Raw genomic sequence first — 26,036 nt, 5'->3', positions numbered from 1 at the left:
CATGCGGACAATTTGTTCAAATGTCCTTTTTTTTTTAACGGCTCCAAAAGGAACTTTATTGCCGCCTCAGAACACGAACTCGCAGCTGAATCCGTGCCAGCGGCCGTTAAGGCTTCAATTATATGGGCATTTACACTCCAGTGATTAATCGATTCATTATTAGTTTCTGATCAGGCGGTCAGGAGAGCGATTAAACCATCTGATGTTATCCAAGGTCTCGTTCTTTAATCTTACTCAGTAACTTCTACACACACAGGTGTGCGCAGTAACACCGAGCATTCTGGGTGAAAACTAACCACATTTACTGCTGTGTTTATTTAAAGATGCGGTCACAGTTTGAGATCTTGACCTGGTTTTAATCTTCCGTACGGTGATGGAACAGTCGGTTTAGTCTGACAGACCCGATTTAAATTAACCGGCTCCTCCACCGAAAGTGACCGAAGACCTAATTGGGTTGACAGAAAGAAATCCAGCTACATGAACAAATCGAACAAGTTCTATAGTTGTCACAACCAGAGAAGGAAGGAGAAGGACTCGTATACAGGATAGCTTCAAAGGAATGGGGTTTAATAAATGATAAAGACAAATACAATAAAATGACGAGGGCTAAAACAATACAAACGACGACACTTAACAATGACTAGGATAAGGTAACCAAGGATTAACGTAACCAATGAATGCTCACATTTATACATAAGACAGTAATGACACAATGAGGAACAGGTGTGGAGACAGGGAGGAGCAGACGAAGGCGGGGCAGACACGTGACGAGGAACAATAACAAACACACATGGATGAAAGTCCGGGCTGATCCCTGACTAAAGTGATATATTTATTTATTTATTTTATTTTTTATTTATCGACTCTTATTTTGTTATCTGTCTTCTACCACAAATCTGGTATCATTCAACGTGTTAACTAGACACGAATGTGGAAGTAACACACACCGGTGGGAAAAACAAGCGTACTTAAAGGTTCATTTGAAATGTCATTTAGAAAGACTTATTATTTTGATTACAGCAAGAAGCGCCTCAATTAATATTTGGGATTTTACCCCTGAACAATAAATCAGCACCGAGCTTCCTCCTGTAATGTCAGCAGCTCCAGATTATTCAGCTCAACGTGCTCCTTCCTGCATGTTCAACTATTTCTACATGCATAAGAGATTTCCATACATAATTCATTGCAGTAATAATTTAATAAAAGCAAACCAGCAGTAGAATACAGATTATATGAAAGACTCTTGTGTGGGACATCGTCCTATCATTCGATTTTATTACCTCTCGTACGTTATATCATCTCGGCAAACGTTTGGATTTGTTCCAGCCGGTGTTACGACACGGGTGGTTTTATTTACTCCGACTGCGCTCTGACTCTTAATGCTTACTGCGAATCATACAGGAAGATCTCAGCTTTCAATCTCTAATATAAACATGCACAGTCAAGTTTTCAACCTCTTTATTTTGATTTTAGATGATAGGATGATGTCCTACAGAAGCGTCTCTCTGCTGCCTTTCAATCATCTGTGTTTGTAGACATTACAGGAGGAAACACCTGACCATGTATTAATTATGAGATTGCTTCTGATCCTTCTGGTGGTCATTTTGAGAAGACTGCACCAGCTAGCAAAACCAACTCGCCCTGTATATTTATATTCTAAAGAAATAATTATCAGCATTGTTCATTTGACTCGATGACTAATTTCTGCTTATTTTCAAGCCTGGAGTTTGTAGTAATGAAGATCTTCTCCAGCAGATGTTCCCCAGGGAACTGTTACAGTACAAGAAGCAGTGTGTGTGCTACACCAGGCTTTGGGATGAACAGTGTGTGGTTTTGTTTTTGGCGTATCGATGGAGAAGATCTGCAGTAGATTTTAACCACCGTTTCAGGAATGCTTTGAAGAGGCAGTGAACTAGACGCGTTTGTGAACTCGCAGCGAGACGTTCAGACCCGTGTGAGCGACTACATCGCATTCTCACTGTAACCAGCAGGTCTATAGTGTCTCATAGAAAGTAAAACTTGTTTCTTGCAAATTTCTCTCCATCTGACGTTTGCACTATTGCAACTGCTTACACTGTGAAACTGTAAGAAAACTGTAATGTTGGCATGCTCACGTCAACTCCGAACACAAACAGCTGCTGTGTTGATGGGTCTGGGGCTTCATGCTCTCACGACGTTCCTCAGATCCAAGCTCGTGTGGCTTTTATTTCTCACCTCTTCCTGAAAAAATGCTGCTTGTGTAAGAAGGGATTTAAGACCTCTCTGATCGTTCTTTCTTTCTTTCTTTCTTTCTTTCTTTCTTTCTTTCTTTCTTTCTTTCTTTCTTTCTTTCTTTCTTTCTTTCTCCGTCTGCCTTCATTGTCTCCTCTAACTAATGAACATTAATGAACAAAGGCTACGATGATAACTGAGTGAGCAGGCACAATGGAGACTCAATATTATACATTAGTATGAATTAGGCTTTCGATAGCAAAATAATTATTAATTAGTATCTCGTACATGTGTCTTTATCTTGTTTAGAATGTTATAGCTTAGAATAATATTTTTATCGCTTAGTGTCGAGACCTTACAGACATTATGGGTTTCTCATGTGATACAATTTTAACTTAGTTTCTTGACCTTAAGGCTTGGTATTTAGACCCCCACAGCTTTCCACAGATCCAAGTGCATGCAGGCTTTTATTCCTCCCCTTTATATTACCTCTTGGAAGGAGGGATTTAAGACCTCTGAGGTTGGTCTCATGGTTTCTTAGTATGGCTTTGTTTGTCTACTCTAAGTAATGAACATTTAATGAACAAAGGCTATGATGATAGCTGAGTGAGCAAAGCCGGTGAAGACTCTGACACTAAGCGAGTGAGCTGAGCGAGGGAGGGAGGCTGAAGGACCATCAGCTGTGGGGCTCAGTGAGAAGCTGCGCTGACGAAGACTAAGGCTGAGTGAGCTGAATCTGGTCAAGGCTGTAAAATCATTGGGGGATTCTTGCATTTTATTTTTATATTTAGTTGTCTCGTACATCCATATGCAGTACTGTACATTCAGACACCGTGAAGCATTTCGCTTATAGATCTGTTGGGAACATATCAGGATGGCGAAAGTCAATTGTTCAGAATGTTCACTATGTTCATGAATCTTTTAATGATTCAAATTAAATTCCCATGGTCTTAAAGCAGCTTTACAGAAGTATGGGAACAAAAGAGAGAGGAAAAAAAAAAGAAATAAATATATGTAATAATAATAATAATAATAATAATAATAATAATAATAATAATAATAATAATAATAATAAATAAGAATACAAATAAATAAACGAGTACATGCAATTAAAGTTAAAATTATTGTGACAATATTAATTTAAAATTTTAAATGCCTATCTGGCCCTATCCCTAATGAGCAAGCCGGAGCGAACCCATCCTCATTTGGGTGACACTACAGTAAATAATGTCCTTTCTACAACAGTTTATAATGCTCCTGAGGAACTAACGAGTCATCACATGCTCAAATTCTTCAAATGATCGCTGATAAAGACCAGACCATACAGCTGACTGACACAACATCGGTTCAAAGAAGGCGACGGTCTCAATTATCCCGCTTATATCTCCAGATTTAGTGCATTTCTGTGTTTATATATTAAATAAAAATGGAAAGGTTCTGTGTTTCTATGTTTTGTGCACCACAGGAGTCATCAGACCTTAGCGATCAAAAAAGACTTGTTGAGTTCTCGAGTCTGCTTAGTAAGGTGTTGATTGGTGTCAGGAGCTCTGACTGTAGTCTCAGCTGTAGGCCAAATCGCAGGTTTATATTAATACCCTTGTTTTTTTTTCTATAGTAAGAGCACATTCCCAGTGATATATGAGGAACACAACTAATAATAAACCAAAACTAACGATGCTGTCCTTTTGACCACTGCCTGTTTGGGGTCGCCACAGCAGCTCATGCGATCTGTATATATGATTTAACACCTCCGTTGCTTTGGTTGGTTCCTGACCCTGGGTTGAAGCATTGAGAGCCACCAGGGAATTAAAAAAAAAACTATGGTATTTAATAATAATAAAAAAAGGTCTAATTGTTGATTCGCTGATATCAGGAACTCACTCGCATTTCGCAACATTCAAAAGTTTGTGCTGAATTGATAAAAAGTATGAAGTTGGCAAATTACTCTGGTATAAGGAGAAAGCATTTTAGGACACGATGCTCTAATTATTATAATTCATCAATTCTGAGAAATGATCAGAATAAGGCAGTGTTATTGTTGATTGTTTTCCCTTAGCAGCATTTTTCTTACTTCCAGACTGTTTAAGAGACAGACGACGTGTACGTAAACTTTTCCGATGTAGTCAAATTCAATCTGAAATAAAGATGTCTCTAGTCGCCAAATTAGAAACGAACTTGCCGGAAGAATTGTACCGTCGCACGGACGGTGTGAAAGTCTGAGATCGGATATCTTTAGCCGAGGTTAACGTAAGCGTTTGTTCCTAACTGTACCACAGCTAGCTGACTCACACCCTGCCGTTATTAATGAAGGAGCAGCTGTATTTCTCAAACTTCTGTACGAAGAACAGAATTCCTGATTGTAGTTAATGTGTGACTGTGATTTGTGTGTGTTTCTGAGGTTAATTAGGTTGCTTAAGATTAATTTAGCTAGAATAAAACCAAAACTTGGTCGTAGGGCTTCAGCTGCAAGAGTACAAAAGGTTTGCCACTGATGTAAAGCAAGAAGGCCTTAGGTTGGTGTTCCAGTTCATCCTAAATGTGTTCAGTGGTGTTGAGTCAGGGTCATGGCTCTGTGTAGGACACTCGAGTTCTTCTACTCCAACATTAACTCCAGGGATGTGGTAACTCAGTGGTTAAGGTGTTGGGCTACTGATCGGAAGGTCATGGGTTCAAACCCCAGGTCCGCTGATCTGTCATTGCTGGGCCCTTGAGCAAGGCCCTTAACCCTCAGTTGCTCAGTTGTAAGTCACTCTGGATAAGGGTGTCTGCTAAATGCTGTAAATGTAAATGTCTTCATGGAGCTCTGTGTTTTGTGCACAGGGACATTGTCATGATGGAACAGGGTTTGAGTCTTTTAGGGTGCAAATATAATTCCCTTTCACCACATATACTTGCATGTGCAGCATTGTACGCATACTTGCTAGTGTACATTATGTACATTTGGAGGATATACCAGGATATGGCATATATACCAGGGTATGGCATATCTGAACCAAACCGCCCCTGTCTGTCACATTTCCACAAGTTGAACTGTAATGTTTAATGGGCCAGATTAAACAGACTGACTAGCTGTTTGATCTGCAGCTCATATTAAAATCCTGAATTAAAACAATTAACTTATCTAGAGGTTCCAGAGCACTGTTGGAAAAAAGCTGACCTTTCGGTATGTTTAAGAGTAGGATTTAGAATTCAATTCACTGTCACATGGTGCTGTCTGTCCTGTCTCTATTATGTCGGGTGATAGAGCACAAGCGAGCCACCGTGGGATACACACCGTCAATAGCAAGTATAAAGCATCCAGCATGCAAAGATTGTGTGTTTCCAGTTTTGTGGCAGTTTTACTAGGACATTTCATATGGCTTGGTGTCTATATTTTTTCTTTATATACCATATACGCAGAGCCGATCCTGATCTCCCCGGGGCCCTAAGCAAAATTCTGCTAAGGGGCCCTCCTACCTGACCCGTGAGCCATGTAAACCATTCCACACATTCACACTTAGCACTGCACAGCTAATTTAGCTAGTCAGATAGAGACTAGAGACAGAATCACATCAACTTAACTTTACTGTTCTTTGCTCTTACTGGCGTCAAACTTGAAGAGAACATTAACACGCACTGTAAAATGAGGCTGGGGGAGGCGGGGCCTTGCGTAATTTGCGGGGCCCTACGCAACTTGCGTAGTGAGCATATAGGGCCGATCGGCTCTGCATATACGCTATGTTCATGTGTTAATCTAGAGAATGAGAATTTTACCATTTTCACAAATACACACTTTTTGTACAGTAATGACTTTCAGTGGCTGTAGAAATGAAGTGATTCTCGATTTCACTGCAACATATTGTAGTTTGATGCTACTGCCTTTTACTAATGTTGTTGAAAGGTCTGTTCGTAGTTCTTCAAACACTAAACAGAACAGACTAACGAACAAAAAAAGAAGACGGAGGGAGAAACCAATATGAGTAAGTCCTTGTTTTTGCCCAGTCTAAGTGACTGTGTGCTTTGAAGTTGGAGTGTTTGCAGTGATGCTGCAGGCTCTGCCTGCTCCCTAACAACAAGTGCAATCAGCAGAAGAATGAAGAAAAGAAAACACACCTTGTGCTGAGAGAAACCTATGCCTTTAAAAGCATCAGCAGTCTGATCTTTGCACTGTTTTATTATTATTTTTTCTTTCCTGTGTTGTTTACCGGCATGGTTTGTGGTAAGATGGCTATTTTACGCAATGTGTACAGATGGGTCGGCCTTTTGTAAGTCCACAAAAAGCCTCTCATTCAGTCGCCTCATTACCAGGATTAAGCTCCTTTTCCTTTTTGTAGAGATGCTCCTTCTGTAGCTGGAGAAATCCCTTTTTTTCCCTCAAGTTAGCCAGCATATGGCAGCAGCAGACCCAATCTCTGCAGGCCCCCTTTTGTCTATCCTGTTATTGTTGCAGGAACGTAATGACAGTTGTAGGCCGTAGATAGGGGTGGAGGGGTTAGTTTACCCCAGGGGAGTGAGGGAGAGAGAGAGAGCGAGTGAGAGAGAGCGGGAAGAGATGGGCAGCAGTGTGGATTATGGAAATATGGATTGATTTTTTTTCCCCTCTCTTCCTCTCTTCTCTTGCTAGCTAGAATAGGGGCTCTAACTAATCAGGGAACAGACTGCAAGCTGGTACCAAAGGGCAGTAAAATATGAAGTGCTAGAACCTCGACCCATGAGAGTTGCTGTAGTCCGGGTCATCTACAGCTGCCATGTGGTCAGGCCAGAGAAACGTGGCTAAGCCATCTTTTGCAAATGAAGCAGACAGATGGAAACCCGTTTGTTTCTTTCGAAAGTAAAAACATATTTATGAGTAAATAACGGTTCAGTTGCCTGCGCAGGCAATACTGTAGGTTTCAAAGCGATTCTTATGAAAGCATGCACTCAGATTCTGAATTGTCTTTGAAAAAAAATAAAAAAAGAGCTAGCTTTCACGTCACCATTACACCCATATGGGGATTTCCCCAAAGTGCTGCCACAAAATTTGAAGCACACAACTGTATAAAAAGACTCTGTACATCTCAGCGCTACAGTTTCCCTTTACTTTAACTACGAGACACAAACCCTGTTCCATCATGACAGTGTCCCTGTGCACAAAGCACAGAGCTCCATGAAGACATGGTGTGTTAATGTTGGAGTAGAAGAACTCGAGTGTCCTGCACTGAGCCCTGACTCTGACTCAACACCCCTGAACACCTCTGGGATGAACTGGAACAGAAACATTGTGCCAGGCCTCATTGCTAGACATCAGTGGCAAACCTGTGAATCCCCACGATCATGGTTTACTTGCCAGCCTAATAGCTAACATTAGCCTAAATCTTACAGACAGCACCTTGTAACGTAACTCACAATCATTCTCACTCTTTTTCTTTTCATACCATATCGTAGACACTGTACATAATATTAAATAAAATATGATACAATTATATCCTTAAAAGAGATTTTATTTGTGAGTACTTAAATAGTCCTTGAATATGCCTCAGCCATCAGATATATGTGGGGCAGGAAGGAAGTTGCAAAACCACTGACGATTCAATATAATGCTTCCTGAAATGTTTGCAGTAAAACATAAAAATATTCTGAAAATACAAAAATCCCAACATTTAACACTGGTTCATGTGGGAAACGGAGGGTAAGCTTGATGACCCGCTATCGGACGTCTTTTTTTTGGGGCGCACTCCCAGTGACACGCACCCTTCCTGAGACACTACCGAAGACGTTGCATCTGATGTAGCAGTAGTACTTTATGCCGGCTCTTGGTATTTATCTTTAAATCTTGGATGATGATCTACCGCGGTAACAGCACAGGGAGTCAGGTTAATCCAAACGAAGCTTGTTTTGCAGTGACAATCGATCCTTCCTCTTGGCATAGTTATGAAGTGGCCCACTCCAGCTTCTGAGATTCATCTCCTCAGAGTCTCCCAGAGAGCAAATATTTGTCTGCCTTTGACACAGTGTTCAATCACATGCCCCGAGTCTGACATTTCATGATTGGTGGCCCACTTCTTCCACACACCCCGTTCTACGATGTTGATGGGTCCCCTAAGGGGACAGGCAGCCAGCGGAGCATCATCCTTGAACACTAGGGTGATCTCTTTAACACGTTAGCATGGAGGACATGTGAGAGAAAAGCCATGATAGGGGGACAGCGTGGCAGAAGTTGCAAGAATGGGGAGGAGTGAGGGGTTGGGAATGCCAGAGATTCCCTTTTCTCCTTCATTGCACACCCTGACAGCAGTCCTGCAAGTGTGCGTTTCCTATCTGCTTTGCACCTCGAGATGCGGGTCATGGGCAGAGCAGTCTCTGTGAACTGTCCTTTATACTCTCTCTTGCCCTTTGTACATACAGCTACTCATTGCTCCTGATTACCCTGACCGAAAAAACAAAACGAAACAAGGAACGCACCACTCTGCTTGTTTCTGCCAGCTGTGGAATAACCAGCACTATCAGCACAGGAGTGGAAAGGTCTATAAAAGGTGCATGTAAAAGTGAAGGTCAAAAATCTCCAGCGTCACAAAACTTAATATTTTAAGCATCATTTTCTACGTGACATTAACGGGAAATCCAACATAGATGCAGTAGAGACTTCTGGATCTAAATTCTAGAATGCAATACGGCATTATGACACGGAAATACAGCAGAGCCTCGACTCGCCTCTGTGGTGGTTTGACGGTCTGTATTAGCATGAAATTAACATTAGCCAATGCTAACCCCTCCTCAAAAAGTAACTACCATTTGCTATTTATGTATTCTATATGGCTATGAACTCAACATCACTGAGTCACTCACACTGTGCATGGTGTAAATTCTCCCCAGCATTATTCACTTTAGATCAGATACAGTTACAGACATTAACTGGATAACACAGACCGTACTAATCACTACTTTGAAGTGTAAGTGGTGGCTCAAGTGTTTAAGGCTCTGGGTTATTGATTGGAGGACTGGAGTTCAAGCCTTAGCACTGCCAAGCTGTCACTGTTGGGCCCTTCAGCAAGGCCCTCAACCCTGTATCATGGCTGAACCTGCGCTCTGACTCCAACCTCAAAAGTTGGGATATGCAAAGAAAGAATTTCACTTTGCTGTAATCTAGCTTGTTTGCTGAGCTAACAGTTTCAGTCCTGAGTGCTGCATGAAGGTTTGAAGGCCACTTACAGTAGAACAAAAACAGCAGGAAATGAAATCCACGGTTTTGTGGAAGCATCCATGTCATCTTTCACTTCATGCTTCAAAAGTTCTAATAAAAAAACGCTATTAAAACCAGCAAATTAGCACTTAAAATGCAGCGTAAATCAACAGGAAGTCGAACGGCATCCTGGGTAACGTAGCAAACGGCTAACTGAAATAAAGATGTCAAGATAATAAAAAATAAAATAAATTACAGTCTTTCAAAGTCAACTGAGATCACTTGTTAATTCTAACGATTATTAAATAGGCTTTTTTTTTTTTTTTTTTTAAATTTCATGGATTTGAAGTTCATCAGAATTGTTAGAGTTGAGCTGAATTTCGCTTAACAGTGGGATATGGAATCGTGGGAATCTGACAGATGATGATTTGTTCTAACACACTTGCTGTCTAAAAATTAAGAACCGTGGTAACTACTTCTTGACTCTGTGGTGATAGATATGGTGATAGGCTTTACTGGCTGTTCTGGCTCTCTGTCTGCCAAGTTGCAATTATTTTCCAAAAGTGGATGAATCCCTTGATGGTTGAGCTCCTAAGAGAGCGATAGAGAGAAAGGAGAAGTGAGAGAGTGAAGAAGTGACTGTTCTTCTACACACTTGTAGAAGCTGAGACAGAGCGAGAGAGTGCGAGAGCGAGCGAGCTTTCCAATGGGAGATGACAGCTTAAATGCTGAAAATCCCCCAGGCCACTTGGCACTGAATTAATGATGTTTCTGGCTCCACGCTTTTGGGGCATATGTGGTTGAAGCTTCCCTCAGCCCAGAAGAATATCAGTTGTATCATAAGAACAAAAACGTTTGCCTGTCACTCGCTAATTTATTCAGCGTGAAGAGTTTTAGAGAATATCTCCTCCTGTGCTTGCCTTTCAATTCAGGATTACTGACTGAATGTTAATTTATTTATTTATTTATTTTTAAACGTTAGACTATGTTCATTTTGGTTGCCATCGACGTCGCGTTTATCCGATCAAATGGGTTAAATAGATATCTGTTGGACGCTCCTTTCATGTGTCTCTCAATTTAAATCTTATTTTGCATTGTCGTTTTTTTTTTTTTATGGTAAAAAAAAGTGCATTATTATTATTACATGTAAAATAATTCCGATAACCTCACAGCTGACGTCAGAACCGTCACTGCTTTTAGAGCTTCTCTCTATCAGCTCTATACACACAGATACGATGTGTAAAAAAAAATGCCTTAAACACGGATGTATTATCAGCTAAAGTTTGGATTGAGAAGATATTCAAAGAGGAATATTGGACACCACTCTGCTAAAGTGAAAGTATATATCTGAGTGTCAGTTTGAAACTGCACCGAGGCTCACACTTCCCCTTTAACATGCTAGGTCCAAGGCAAAAGTGAACACTTATTAAATGCACAGCAGGATAAGGTGCGAGGTCAGAAATGGCAAACCAGCAGCATACGTTTTAAAATACAATGCTAGGAATCCCGGTTGGGAGATCCAGAGGGATTAAACCCACAACAGGTTTGTCTTTGCATCGTGTCCTGGTGCTGAAGCAGATCAGAGGTGTGATGAGATGTACGGCTTCGAGCATCATGTCACGTGGGTCTGTTCTATAGGATCAGGCTGCCACATCGTTCTATGTGCCTTTATGACTATATAAAGTAACATAAAAACAGCAGAAGGCAGATAAACCAGCACACTGTTGCACTGACATGCTAGTGGCATGTTGGTGGGAGTTGTGCTTGTATCAGGTGGAGCAAGGTTCCTGCAAAGTTTAAACACCTCGGCATCACGGCTGGGTTGAGAAAAGTCCACCAACCAAAAATATCCATCCAGCAGCAGCCCTGTGGTCACAAACTGACAACCGATGAAGACTAGAAGATGAGTAAGAGAAAGTGCGCATGGATGAAGACCAGCTCTAGTCTCTAACTGTCCACCTACAAGGTTTTACCAACAAAGTGAATGCGTGAGATGAATCGACCAGTGAGAATACACAGCGGCTGCAGCAACATTTGGTGTTACTAAAATGCTGTTGCCTTGTTGGTGTCACTGCTGAAACACTATATAATCCATCGGCACAGAGCAGCAGTTCACCGCTTTGATCACTGCAGTCGTGGGTGGAGTCACAGGAGATTATACATCACAGCCCTCACCTGCATATCGGCCTGATTCATGAAATGTTTATAGCTCTTAGACTTAATTATGATTTCGTTTAACTTCATTAAATGTGGATCGTTGATTTTTATTTTTAATAACATGGTCATTACACATTCACACCCATTTTCATGATGCTCTGCCCCCAAGTTCAGCAGTGGCCTGTAGAGTGTTTATAAAATGACTGACAGGAGACCCGTCATTCCTTAAAGATTTATTGTGGCTTATTTATATTCCACGTTATTGTACAATTGTTTATAAATGTTAGTTGGTTAAATGCATGGTACGTTATTGAAGAATAGTTTTTTTTATGTTTTTTTATGGTTTGATGTTTTGAGGGTCTGATGTTTGTTTGATATTTAATGGTTTGATGTTTGTTTGATTCTTTGATGCTTTAATGTTTGTTTGATTGCCGGTTTGTTTATTGGTTTGTTGTTTGTTTGATGGACTCATGCTTATTCGATGGTTTGTTGGATGGTTAGATTTTTGTTTGATGGTTTGTTTGATGGTTTGTTTGATGGTCTCATGTTTGTTTGATGGTTAGATGTTTGTTTGAAGGTTTGTTTGGTGGTTTGTTTTATGGTTATATGTTTGTTTGATGGTTTGTTTGATAGACTCATGTTTATTTGATGGTTAGATGTTTTTTTGAAGGTTTGTTTGACGGTTTGTTTGATAGTCTCATATTTGTTTGATGGTTAGATGTTTGTTTGAAGGTTTGTTTGATGGATAGATGTTTATTTGATGGTTAGATTTTTGTTAATTTTGTTTGAAGGTTTGTTTAATGGTTTGTTTGATAGTCTCATGCTTATTTGATGGTTAGATTGTTCTTTTAATGGCTTGCTTGTTTGATGGCTTGATTGACGGATGGTTTGATTGATGCTATGTTTGGATTTATTTGATGGTTAGATTTTTGTTTGAAGGTTTGTTTGTTTGATGGTTTGTTTGATAGTCTCATGTTTATTTGATGTTTGTTTGGTGAGTTGTTTGGTGCGAGATTTCATTTTATAAATTGTAATTAAAATTCTGAAACATTAGAGAAGATTTAGTTGAATGTATCCCCTTTTAAACAGTATGGTGTACTGCTAATATCTATTCAGGACATATTTATATTAATTCCTATTTCTATAGTTCAAGTAAAATGGACCTGAAGTCACATGTGAATCTACTGCATGGTATTTAAAAAAAAGCCATGGCAGATCTATTTCAACTGAAGATGAGAATGTATTTTAAGTGGCTTGTTTGGGGACTGATGGACCTTTTTTTGTCACAGTAGTCAAGGGTCTTTGTAGCTGTATGCATTATGGCCTGGAATTCTGTGGCAGAAGAGAGAGTAAGAAAGAGAGAGAGAGAAAGCGAGAGGACCTAATTGGGAAAGGGGGAGCGAGAGGCTGCGGGCTCCTGCATTGATCTGTGGGGAAGATTCAGGGCTGAACCTGTCACTAGGACTTCTGTGCCATCAGCATGGTGGCTGTGCCAGTCTCACACACACACACACACACACACACACACACACACACACGCACACAAACACACACACGCATATCCCCTGCTGGCGACAGCTCCACAGTGGCGTGTAGACCTGCTGGCTGGCAGAATTTTTAAAGAGCATGGAGGTTTAAAGACTGAAGCCCCTGGGGAGGAATCCCACCAGCTTGAGGAGGAAGAGATGGGGATCTCTCTCTCTCTCTCTCTCTCTCTCTCTCTCTCTCTCTCTCTCTCTCTCTCTCTCTCCCTCTTTCCTCTCTCACACACACCCTCTTTCTCTCTCTGTCTCTCTCTCTCTCTCTCTGTTCTCTCTTTCTCTGTCTATCTGTCTTTCTTTCCACTCTGTGTCTCATTTTATTCTCTTCTCCTCTTTTTACCATTGTCTTTCACTTTCTTTCTCCCACTGTCTCATCGTCTCCCGTTCCCATTTTCCTATCAATCCCCCTCCCCTGGCAAGTATTGACACTGTGTGTGTGTGTGTGTGTGTGTTGCTCTTGCATTTCTCTTTTACCTAGTAGAAGCAGAACGCTGCCAAGTTCCCTGCTCACATTTCAAACCCCGGGCCAGGAGACAGACTCTCCCACCATTCTGTCTCGCTGTTCTCATTTAAATATGCCGAGCTCGAGAGCTCCTGACACACACAGATACACTGCGAGCAAAGCCCGCTGCTCCGCTGCAAGCTTCCGAACCTGGCAATGTGTGTGAAAGAACTGCTGCCACTTCCTGCGGTACTGAAGCTGCGACAGTATATTGTGATACCGAATACCGGTATAGATTGTGAAGCCACAAAGTCTGTACTGTTAAATAATCGTTATATATACGTATATATATATATATATATATATATATATATATATATATATATATATATATATATATATATATATACACACGTATATATATACGTATATATATATATACGTATATATATATATATATATATATATATATATACACGTGTATATATATACGTGTATATATATATATATATATATATATATATATATATATATATATATATATATATATATAATATATAATTTTTTTAAGCAGGTGGAAATAAATAGAGGTTAAAAAACAAAGACTATTAATAATGTAACGCAGTGGTTTGTCATTAATCGTCACCCATTTACGCCTCACCGAAAGCTGTATTGGATTGTACAGTGGATTCTTTGTACTGTTAGTGCCCTGTGTGCTCTGTGTGCAGTCCGAGGGCTAGTCGATGTGCGGTGAGATAATAAATGAAGTTGGTGGAAAGAGAGAGAGAGAGAGAGAGAGAGAGAGAGAGAGGCTGAGGAGGATGTGTGAGAGAGCGAGAAGCTGTGATGTGATTGTTGCAGGCCTCCGCAGGGGGAGCTGGGTGGAATGGAGACTCCTGTCTCATTGAGTGATATCCCTGTCTCAACAGTAACTAAATAATGCAGCCCTTCGACTTCAGCCTGCCGCCTCCAGTGAGTTGTAAATGTATTAGCTGCTTTATATTCTTTTGTCTTGGGAAAAACGGTCAGGAGGAAGTGTAGAAAAGGGAAAAGGAAAGGTAGGGAAGGGAAGGGAAATAAATGCAACAACGCACATTGTGTCCCTTACCCAGTCTGCCTTTTTTCCCTTGACATGTTTCGGTGTTCTGCCGTGATCACCCGGAGCGAGGACGAGGGGATGAACGTGCGCAGGAAGCGCTATAGATTTAGATTTAGCTAATGCTACAAGGACAATCATGGGAATCAGGTTTGCTGTAGGGATGCCATGCGATCGCTACAGATGCCAGAAATTTCTGCCAGGTGTGTGTTTGTGGTTTCGCAAATAATTGACAAAATCTTTCCATGCTAGAGTAGATCAGCTACGGGTTAAAGGTATAACACTGAATTCCTGATTCCTGGTTTTAAAGCTATGAAGAACAGACAGTTTCCAGTTTTCCTCCTTATTTTTTCGATTTGGTCAGTGCCAGATTCTTCCCACTTGTCCCACATCATACATCATAACTCCTGCCAGTCTGCGAGTGTGATGGCTATGTACAGCATCTTTCCTAACTGCTGCTTGCACGACATCACATGACAGCCGAACACATTTGAAGGAGAGCATGAACTGTGATCGTTCAATGTTGTGCTGTTTTACGAAGAAGACAGCAATGCCATCTTTTCCAAGCTTCCCATCCTTCCCATCCTTCCTGGGGGTATAAATCGGTGTAACACCGATAAACTGATTTAACCATTTTTTATTCAAACTAACGTAGTGGCTTTATGATAATGTGCAGGACTCCTTTCTGCTTGTCATCCACACTTCCTTTAAAATCAGGTAGCTGGACCGGCGAGGTGGTCGTGACCAATTCAGAATGAAGAGACAAGTTTATTTCTGTCAAATCTATGCCCCAAAGAAGCAAGATGTGCAGGAACATATTGATGGGCGCCTATAGTGGCTAATAATAGCAGCGTGCACATACGGCGTGTCGAGCTTGCTTGTGTGCAACTTATTTATTTAAAAAAAAAAACACTTGTACAGTCACAGGCCGCAGCAAGACACGACAGTCTCTGCCAGCTCTCCTCTCCTGCCAGATCCTTCAGTCCTCGTCTTCTGCTATCTGGTTCACTAGTCTCCCAATCCCTCCACCCGCCTCCGCCACCTACTGAGCTGTACAACAGCCAGTCATCAGCTCTGCACTCGCGCACACAAATAAAAACACGCTCAAACACCACACCCTCCGTTCAAGTGGTGGCAGCTATCTATATACGTGGAGGGGATCGCTGGCGGTTCCCCGTGGCTAAGCTGTGGTGTGGCACCAGCCAGACGTGGCTAACCCATATGGTGCTGGGCCGAATGTGGAAATCCATATGCTGCTGGTGCAGGGACGATTCCCGCTGGGCCGCGCGGGGTGGTAAAGCCCTTAAGGCCGCTTTCACCTCACTGATCCACTCACCCATTGTCTCTACAATCTTCCAGCAACCTTCGGCTGCGTCTCAATCCTCCCCTCCCTTCCCTTATTCCACCTTGCTGGTGAATGAAGTTAATGGTAGCTAATTATTTAAGCTGCCAAGAGCCCCGTCTGCTTGCTGAGGCAGCACGGAGCTTAAACGTCACTTACGCCATCTGATACTTTGTCCCGTTTCGGAACAATCTGTAGCCAAATACGACTAAAGTGTGACGATTAATTTTTTGCGGTCAATACCGAATCAGGACTAATAAAGCATACGCTTTCGTGCATCCCGAGCTAACATCACTCGCATCTGTAGCAAAAATTTCAGCACGTTCGACGAAGTGAGATGCCGAAGATAAGGAAAGACAATTTTGTTTTAAAAATGCGTTCAATGACAAAAATTCAATAAATGTTTCAGGTGGTTTATACGCTTGTCTAAGTATTCGGGACAAGAACAGTACCGAAGGAATGAAATTATGGTTGTGTTAATTGTCAAGGTCTGTGATTCTGTTGTTGTTAATAATAATAATAATAATAATAATAATAATAATAATAATAACAGCAAAAATTCTATTGATAATAATAATAAAATATTCAGAATGAATATTTTCACTGCAAAGCTCGAGCAGTTTAAGCGAGAACCGAAGCTTTGTTAAGGCAGAGCCGTCTTATCCCTTACGCCTTAACTGTTAGTGTGTTAGGGTTACGTGTTAGAATTTAAGCTGCATGGTCACATAATATGATGGTTGACGTTTTAATATCTAACTGAGAAGTACTTGTTTTAGTCTGTTGTGATTCCACATATGATGCTGCTTCGGTGGGTAAAGATTATGTTTGGGAAAGAAATGTCATTAAATACATTTCTTTAAATAGAAATATGGCACGTATATATGCCACAAGGCTGTATCTAAACCGTGTGTGTGTGTGTGTGTGTGTGTGTGTGTGTGTGTGTGTGTGTGTGTGTGAGAGAGACCTCCTGCGGGGAGGTTATTCACTGTATACTCCCCTGTGTAATTTTATTATATAGTGTTGTCTGTCTCTGTTTTGTCACAGGAGGTCCTGCAGACGGTTCCCAGGTTCTGTTTTCCATTTGACGTAGAAAGGTAAGACTCTCGTTTTATTTCATCCCTCTCTCTCTCTTTCTCCAATCACATTTTTTTAAATAGAAAAAGCAGTACACACCCTCTATCTTCAAACATGTTGTAAATTAATAGAATGAATGAAAGTATAGGTAACCTGTCCAAAAAAAAAAGTGTGTGTGTGTGTGTGGGGGGACATCATGGAGACTTGATTCTGAAAACAAAAGTATGAAAAAGTGCTTTTGTACAGTTTTTCCAGTCTGTGAAGGAGAAGAGGACGACATCCTTCTTCAGTGGAAGCTTTACTGCTGCCATCTAGTGTCGAAGCGAACCCGGGCGTAGCCTAAACACCACACGTGAAGCAGTTGAAATCATCCATGCAGCAGTCACTCTTTCTTTTTATGAAGCAGTGATATTCTTTTTTCCTTTCCCGTTCCTCCAAACCTTAAGTAGGATCTATCATGTAGAGTGTAAAGCACGTGCGGCGGTGTGAAACCTCTGCAGTGACGCACTAAGCAAGCTGCTCCAACACCTACAGATGTTTAGTAATATTTTGTCACTTATATTTTTTAGGTTTAGGAATAACCGTAAAACTCATTCGTCATGTAACAAAGCGAACACGTTTAATCCTCTCACCCCCAACGAGTCCCCACTTTTGAGAAATGTCTCGTTAGCTCTTGCAGTTTTTTTTTTTTTTTTTTTTTTTTTAAAAACCTTGCTGTTGTGTGTTATGTGGCTTTAGAGTGTCCCAGAATCAAGTTGGCCAGAACTTCACATTTGTGCTGACTGATATCGAGAGCAAGCAGAGGTTCGGGTTCTGCCGTCTCACCTCAGGCTGTAAGGTGTGCATCTGTCTGCTCAGGTGAGTCACAGCTCACACTTTCCTCTGGAATTCCTCCTGTTTGCTGATGAAAAGCTGATGCTCTGGAGATGAAACGATTACCTCTAAAACCATGGAATAATAAAAGAAAATGTCGCTCGGTGCTTTTGAATAAATATTGCTATGGAGAAAAATAAAGGATATTTTATCATAATGACACTTAAGTTATACGATCTAGGAATCTACATACGTTTCTCTCTCTCTCTCTTTTTTTTTTTTTAACATCATTTAATCTTCGTCCGGTCACGAGGATTGTGACACAGGATTATGACAGCTGATTTACCTGTGAGAGAAAAGGTAGAGCAGAAGTGCAGAATAAACGTGAAATAAAAAGTGTAAAGCACAGAAAATGAACAAATGTAGTTTTATTGATGGACAATTGCAGGTTTATCATTGACTTGATAAGATAAGATCTTTCCTCATCTCACCCTGGCCTCCATGGGCTTTGTGTTTTTTTTATTTTTTGTTTTTTTTTTAAACCCTGTTCCCCCCCTTCTCCTTCTCCTTCTCCTTCTTCCTTTCTTTCCTCTCATTATTCGGCTACTGGCACGGTAGCATGCCAGAGATGCTTTGCCGATAATTATGCATGAAGCCTCGCTGCCAATTAGCAGAAGTCTCCCCTGTCCTTCTCGCTGAGTTTTACATGCTAATTCATTTGACATATGATGTATAAAATTCATTATGCATTCTGAGCAGTTTGCATGGCTTACTTCATAATAAGAAATTCATTTCGAGTTTTTTTTTTAATTTTTATTATTATTTATTAATCCCATTATTTATTTTATCCCATTATTTATTAATATTTATTATTGCGTCGTCGTGTCGTCGGAAACAAATATCTGACAAATGTATAACAACTGTTTTTATTTATTTGCGTGCAGCAGTGCAGCACGTACGATATGTTTGCTAGGAATAAATGCATGCAAATATATATACATAATACATTTGCATGTAAAAAAAATTATTTATAAATATGTATATCTATAATATTTCATTTATTAATTAAGTGTGTATGAAAGATGTAGCTAGAAATGAAACACTGCAGTTTTCATGTGTTTTACGATCATTTCTTCTTTCGTGTGTGTGTGTGTGTGTGTGTGTGTTTTAGGAATAACAATATCTTTCTTCTGCTGTTCACTTGAATATTAGCTGAATAATGATAACGGTCTGCGTTCATGTGATGGCTGAAATAGCAGGACCATAAAATTGTCGCCTTCGCTTAGACGAGGAACGAGCGTAATGAGAAGGACACTTTTATTTGGTCAAGCTTTTATCTGGAGCCCAGGGCAAAAGAGCCAGGGTTCCTCCAGGCCAACGCTCTTTTTTTTTATTTTTTTATTTTTTTATTAAAGCAACGTGATTGGATCTTTCCGAGTTCCTTAGTCAGTCTTACCGCGTCAGTAAAATGAATTTAAATATAGATTTTACTATTTCACTGTAAATATATAAATATATATCTTTCATCCTGTAGCACAAATAATAAACGAGTCTGAAATGCCATTTTATTTGCTCTGTGAAAATCCAGACTGCACTGATAATAATAATTATAATAATAATAATAATAATAATAATAATAATAATAATAATATTTATAATTATATTACTAGTATTAATAATAATAATAATAAGAATAATTATTATCATTATTATCATTATTATCATTATTATTATTATTATTGTTATCACATATTTATAATAATATTTATAATAACAATAATAATTATTATTGTTATTATAATTATAATTATTATTATTGTTATAAATGAGCTTGGATGAGATGAGATTGGAAGATATCTTTTTTATTATCTAGATAAAAATAAAACCTTAAAGAATATGACAATAAAATGACATGTTACACCACCATGGCAGGAAATTATAATTATGAGGGAAATGTAGAAAATGTGCTGTCGTCATTTATTAAAGCAAAAGAAGGAAGAATACAGCTTTTGTCCTGATGATTGATAGATAGATAGACAGATAGATAGACAGATAGATAGACAGATAGACAGATAGATAGTTAGATAGATAGTTAGATAGATAGATAGATAGATACATACATACACACATACACACATACTTACTTTATTCATCACAGTTGGACATTCACAAATTCCAGTCGTATCCACAAATTTACTTAATAAGGCATACAATAAATGCTAAAACTTTGAAAGTGATAAATTTACAATTTCCAGTTCATTAAGTTGTGTGTTGTGATTATTTATTCTGGACTCATATGATGTCGGTGTGCGGTGTTGAGCTACAGAACGTAAATTAAAGCAGTTTGCATTCTTTTTGAGAAACACTTGTGTGTCATTTATGTGCTTTGTCACACACTTCAAAAAACATTCGACTGAAAAAAGTGTGTGTGTGAGTGTGCGTGTATGAGCATGGGGTTAGATGCTGGTGCACTTTTTTGCGAGTAGGTGAGCCACTTTCCAGCGGAGAGCTTAAAAGGGCCGGAGAGATTGCCTGGGCCTGCAGCAGGGCTGAGAATGATGAATGTCTCTCTATCGCAGGATTTGTCAAACACAAACACATTCTTACTCGCTGACCATGAAGAGATTAGGGGACTTAGGGCTGCTCGTGCAGCAAAAATTTTGACGTGTAATTTTAGTTAAACACAACATTTATTTATCTAACCCAGGTATGTGTGTGAGGAACCTCCTCCCCTGATAAAGCCGACCGGACTCCACTCATTCAGCTGTAATTTATTTCTCTTTAAAACAAAAGATTTACAGTCTTCCTCATTTCGGAATATAATGAGTGTTTGGGTTCTCCGAGGCCTGTCGAGTTTCTCTGACAGCCGTAAACTCCCCTACACGAGTAAAAAAAAAAAAAGTGGAGGATTAGCATCCTTAAGCTTGCATTTCAAACAAAGAGGGTGAGGAAGATAACTGCTAGCTTTGTTGTTTAAGACCGTCGGGATTGTCCGAGGTGTCGGGTGATAGCGATGTCCTTAATGTCCCGAGCGTGATGGCGGTTTGCGTAAACATTACGTCACGCAGATTGTGGGTTTTGTAGAGCCGTATTTGTTTTTGACCTGGTTTGGGAGAATCTTTCTACGGATGTCAAAATATCTGCGTATTAAGGGTTGATTGTTTCAGGTTAATGGTCTTGCAGAATTGCGCTTGAGCGCACTTCACTTGGAGCTGCCTGTCATCGGGTCGCCTGAGCGGATTTAGCGATATGAAAATTTGCATTACGTTCACTATTGTTTTCCTTGTTGTCTGTTAATTCCAGTCTACTGAAGCGCTTACTGACCCATGCAAAGGCAGAAAACCGCTCATCGCTCGGCTGTTTGTGGTGCATATGGAACTTTATTCGGACGACTCTTTTAAAAAAAAAAAAAAAAAAAAAGAAGCTATTTAAAAAATGCATCAGAATTCAACTTTTTCGTTTGTTATTAGTGCTTCTTTCCCCCCAGTTATATGTTTGTGTATTTAGGCAACACACACACAGAACGCAGCCGAAATGATGTAATCAACTTTAATTAAGTGATAGACTTGAATAAAAATGCAAGACTGGATTAAAAAAAAAGTGAACGGTTCACACTTTTTCATTACATTGCATAACAAAATAAATGGTGTGTGTGTGTGTGTGTGTGTGTGTGTGTGTGTGTGTGTGTGTGTGTGTGTGTGTGTGTTCTTGCAACCTCTAAGCTAAAACAAAATCTTGGCCCTGTTCCACATCCAGAATCCTGTCAAGTTTGCCAAGATTCTGTCAAGCTAAACAAAAACCACAATGTTGCAGATACATGATATGGTGTCTCTTGGCGAGGTATTGTGTGATTAGTTAAAACAGAGACCGTACTTTTTTTTTTTTTTTTTTAAATTTGGTCAGACTGGATAGCCATTTAAACTGAAAGGGAAAAAAAAAATCTCATGTAGTGGCTAATGTAAGACGCCTGGGCCGTGCTGGTGCATATGGGTGCAGCATGCTTGTAAAGCCTTCCATTTCTTCTTCCCCCCTCCGTGCCCTTTGTTTATTACAGGCTACAGTGGCCTAATCGTGCTGTTTTGTTAAAGAAGCGAAATCTTTTTATTTCCCACTCCTCAAAGTACAGCCTTGACTGGAATGTTCAAAATGCGGGTACCAACAAGTACAAAGAATGTGATAATAGGGATGTTGGAGTGGAGCTAAAAATTGCTGGAGGAAGCCTAAAGCCACTGGGTTAAATGTCAAGGTCAGGCAGGAAGGTAGGGGGTGGATTTGTGGTACAGACCAGTTTTGGAGGCTGCAATTTTCCTCTTCTGTTTTTCTGTGTCATGATAATTCAATTTGCCTCCAGAATCCATGTCTTTTTCTTCTTCTTCTTTTTTTTTTTCTCCCATGTACAGCTATCTTCCCTGGTTTGAGAATTACTACAAGCTGCTAAACACCCTGGCAGACTACTTATCCAAACACCAGGTATGTTTACAGAACTTAAAAAAACACCCAGCTGATACTTAGTGTTTAGAAAATTGTTGTTATTGCACAACAACGGTGCGAGCGCACAAGACTGTCGCTTTTCGAGGACTGTTAACGAGGACTGTTAAAGCACACTTCTGTTTAAATGCGTGTTCGTACGGCCGGACCGAAGCAGGGCGATCTATCAAGCAAGTCACGCGTGTCACTGACGTCCGCCAGAGAGAGAAAATGTCCGTCTATTAGCCAAGAAAAGCAAACTGTGTTAGTTACAGGGTGAAGCGTACAGACAGGAGACGGTTCGTCCCAGAGCAGTTATTCAGGCAGAGTCAGTTGGAACTTTCCTGCTTTGCTTTGCTGTGGTCTTGATATTTAACAGACCAAACATGGAACAGGAAGTCTGTCCTTCACAAATTACCGGAAAAACAAATCTCTGGGAAATGCGCCGCGTCCAAAAAAAAAAAAAAAACACCCCAATCCTCCTCCAAAAGTATGTTTTATAATAAAACTACATCAGGAAACAGTGCAGTTTATGTAAAAAAAAAACAAAAAACTAAACATTTAAGAAAGCGTGTAGAAACGTAGTGTTGCTGCATCACTGGGCTGTCACGCCGTCACACTCAGCAGTGCTCCAGAAAGAATGCATAAGCAGCAAAAAGACATAAGTGTCTCACACGCTGAGATATATATATATATACTTTCCTGTGTGTGTGTACTTTTATTTCTGTTTCATATTACATATTTACAGCTGGTTTTGCTTTACAAACCACCCTCTACAAAATGCAGGTATTAATAATAAATTAAAGACATTTTCCCCCCGAAAATCCGTAACAACATAAAGTTCTGTGGTAAATGAGTCTGAATCTTGAGATCCTGTGACAGCACGCAGTAGAAATGAAGCTCATGTGGACTGACGAGGACAGACAAGAGCGGTGATGGTTTAAGGCAAGAGGAAACGAACTGTTACCTCAGGCTGTTTTACTGACCGCACGTGTGAGCATTCAGGATCTCGTGAGAGCTGCTTGTGAAGTCCGCAGCATCATTTAGTCATCGCTTCACTTTAAATTTCAATCTACACCGTTATTTATTCACTCGATCGGTTTAGACGCATAGCGAGATTTGCGCACGGTGACTGCGTTGAACTCTTAACATTATAGGGTTTTTAACAGCTGGAACTGTCCTGTGTTTACCTCAGGACTACTGAACATGCACACTTTCAGCACACTTCACTTCAGTACCGCTTTCTTTTACTCGTCTGTATCTGTTTACTGAAAGGATGCGTAATCCGACTGTCTGGAGTTACAGAGAAGAAACTGAGTTCCCTCTGGTTTTTCTCAAGGTTTCTTGTCTCCGAGAGATTTCTGTTGCCTCTGGCTTCCTCATTACACACCTAAATGTGTAAAGCTGCTTAAAAGTGTTGTTACAAAAAGGAACTGAAGTGAATTCAACAACGATGCTTGATGGCATTCAAAAGTTTAAAAGTAGCACTGTAGGAGAAATAATATCGTTCCAGTGGGAATTTAACAAACGCAGACCGTTCGCTCTGCACAGAATTAGCATCTTCTTTAGAGAGATAAACTACAGACCATAAAGCAACCATAAAGCTTCAGTGAAAACATCAGGACAGGAATGGGCCTCGACTAATCACCTACAATTCTGCTGAAATTCAGAAGGTTTCATTAACGATTAGTACAATGTCTTTCGCATTTTGTTTGTTTCGTTTTTAAAATGAGATTTAGTTTCGAAATAAAAGGAAACTAAAAAACAGTCTGTATTCCTTCCAATACGTATAAGAAAATAAATTGCGCCCTTGTCGTGAGAGCTCGTAAAAGAGCAGTGTTATAATCCGGGGGCCTGTTTTGTGGCGACGCTACTCTCCAAAGGCTTCTTAAAGCCGCCTTCACTGAGTGAGGACCTACGGTTAATTACAAACAGCCAACGCCAGCCATAAATCATCCCTTGAATAATAAGCGTCTGCCGCGGCCCAGCTTACCGTCTCTTAACCTCAGGATTGCTCGTTAAACACGCGCCACTCCGATGTTTTTTCCCTTTCTCTCCAGGCTCGCTACAGGAATACACAGTGTGTGCCTTCTCAGAACTGATCACTGATTGTGTTACTGTGTCCTTCTAAACACACACACACACACACACACAACACAACACAACAAACTCCCAGCATCCCTTGGATAACTTTTTTTCTCTTTAGGAAAACGATCTGAATGATTTGTTGGAGAAGCTGTACAGGCTGAAAGTGCCAAAGCCCGACACAGCCGTAACTCTGAGCGTGGTACGTACACGGGGTTGGGTTTTGCTTATTTGTTTGTTTGTTTGTTTGTTTGTTCGTTTGTTTGTTCTTTCGTTCAAACAGCTGTATTCTGCATTTTCTTGCTGATCAGCCTCCACCGGCCACCCATAGCCCTAACAGCCACTTTTAACATATCATCACCACATCCTGCTACAAGCGTAAGTTAGCGCGCCCTTAATGAGCTGCCTGTCAGAGCAAGCGGTGCATATTTGTAGATTAAAAATCTACCTGAAAGTTTTTCAAGCTGTTTGTCATTTTAGATATCTGTATGTGTCAGAGTAAAATAAGAAGTAGTCCTGCTCACCTGCGGTGTTTGAATGATACACTGTTGTTCAGCATATATAATGAATATACAGTGTATATATATATATATATATATATATATATATATATATATATATACACACCAGTTGTTAATACAAACATTAAATGTTTGTGGTTTGATTTTTTTTGTATATAATATTTATAAACCGTCCCATGCTGTATATTGTATTGGATTTATATGATCTGTTCACTTCAAATATCCCCATGCCTTTGTTTTTTTAAGTATTGAAACCTTCACTCTTACTTTACACACAGCAATTTAACAGCATCTGGTAATTTCAGTTTAAAACATACCCAACGTGTGTGTAGTTTACTTTACAGACGATACAGATTATGCCAAATGATTCTAGATAAATAAAGCAGTATTTCTTTAGTGAGGTAGTATTCGATTTGTTATCTATAAGTTTTTTTTAGTCTGTTGATGTGTAAGAACAAGCGCTTGCGTCTTGCCAGTGGGCGAGTTGTGAAAGATAGAGGAAGCCAAAAGTCAGCGAATTGAGAGCCGAACCATCAGGAACGAGAAGCAGCTCATAAATCTGACACTTTGGTGAAAATTGCAGAATCCAGTGCTGTTGAATACGGCCAGAAAGACATCACTAAAAGACTAACAAAACAGCTCAGGTCTTGCTTTAAAAAAAAAAAAAATCCAAACAAACTAATGAATGAATGAACTTCGCACCGCTCTGTTCTGCCTTAAAATGTCAAAAAGATTCATCAGAGTTTTAAAGCGAAAGGCTGCCGTACTTTCGTGTTGTTATGTGTGTTTAAACACGAGCTTGCAGCCGACCAGACCAACAGTAACGAGCTCCAGTCATCAATGCTTTGTGTTTGTGTGTACAGTAAAAAAAAAATGCATTATCATACAGGGAGGAAAAAAGGGTTTGCTTTGGATTAACTGTAGAAGTCATTTTCATCCAGATTAATTCAGCAGGCAGTGGATTTGTCTTGTCCTGAGATGTGCTTGTCAGCTTTGAGCACTGAAGCTGAAACTAGTTAGCAAACTTGCCTCATAAAAGCCTCATTTAACACTGATTTATTCTCATTTGTTATTTGTTGATATCCGTTTGTCCATCTCGGAATATCACACATTTCAGGTCGTGGAAAAAAGTACGGCAGTAAATTTAAA

General features: G+C 40.0%; 1 protein-coding gene across 5 annotated transcripts in view; it reads left to right on the top strand.

Annotated features, from left to right (window-relative positions):
* dennd1b (DENN/MADD domain containing 1B) overlaps positions 1 to 26,036 on the top strand; it is an 81,187-nt gene that overhangs the window by 20,926 nt on the left and 34,225 nt on the right. For all 5 annotated transcript variants that reach the window (XM_047808823.1, XM_047808818.1, XM_047808815.1 and 2 more), the window contains 4 exons: positions 16,972 to 17,021; positions 17,740 to 17,859; positions 22,215 to 22,284; positions 24,488 to 24,568. In XM_047808823.1, coding sequence (XP_047664779.1) covers positions 16,972 to 17,021; positions 17,740 to 17,859; positions 22,215 to 22,284; positions 24,488 to 24,568 — 321 coding nt within the window. The remainder of the gene's footprint in view (positions 1 to 16,971; positions 17,022 to 17,739; positions 17,860 to 22,214; positions 22,285 to 24,487; positions 24,569 to 26,036) is intronic.

Source organism: Tachysurus fulvidraco, chromosome 2, assembly GCF_022655615.1.
Source record: "Tachysurus fulvidraco isolate hzauxx_2018 chromosome 2, HZAU_PFXX_2.0, whole genome shotgun sequence".
Taxonomy (NCBI): Eukaryota; Metazoa; Chordata; class Actinopteri; order Siluriformes; family Bagridae; genus Tachysurus; species Tachysurus fulvidraco.
Note: the sequence above shows the minus strand (reverse complement) of the source record. Positions and strands in the feature narration are given on the sequence as shown.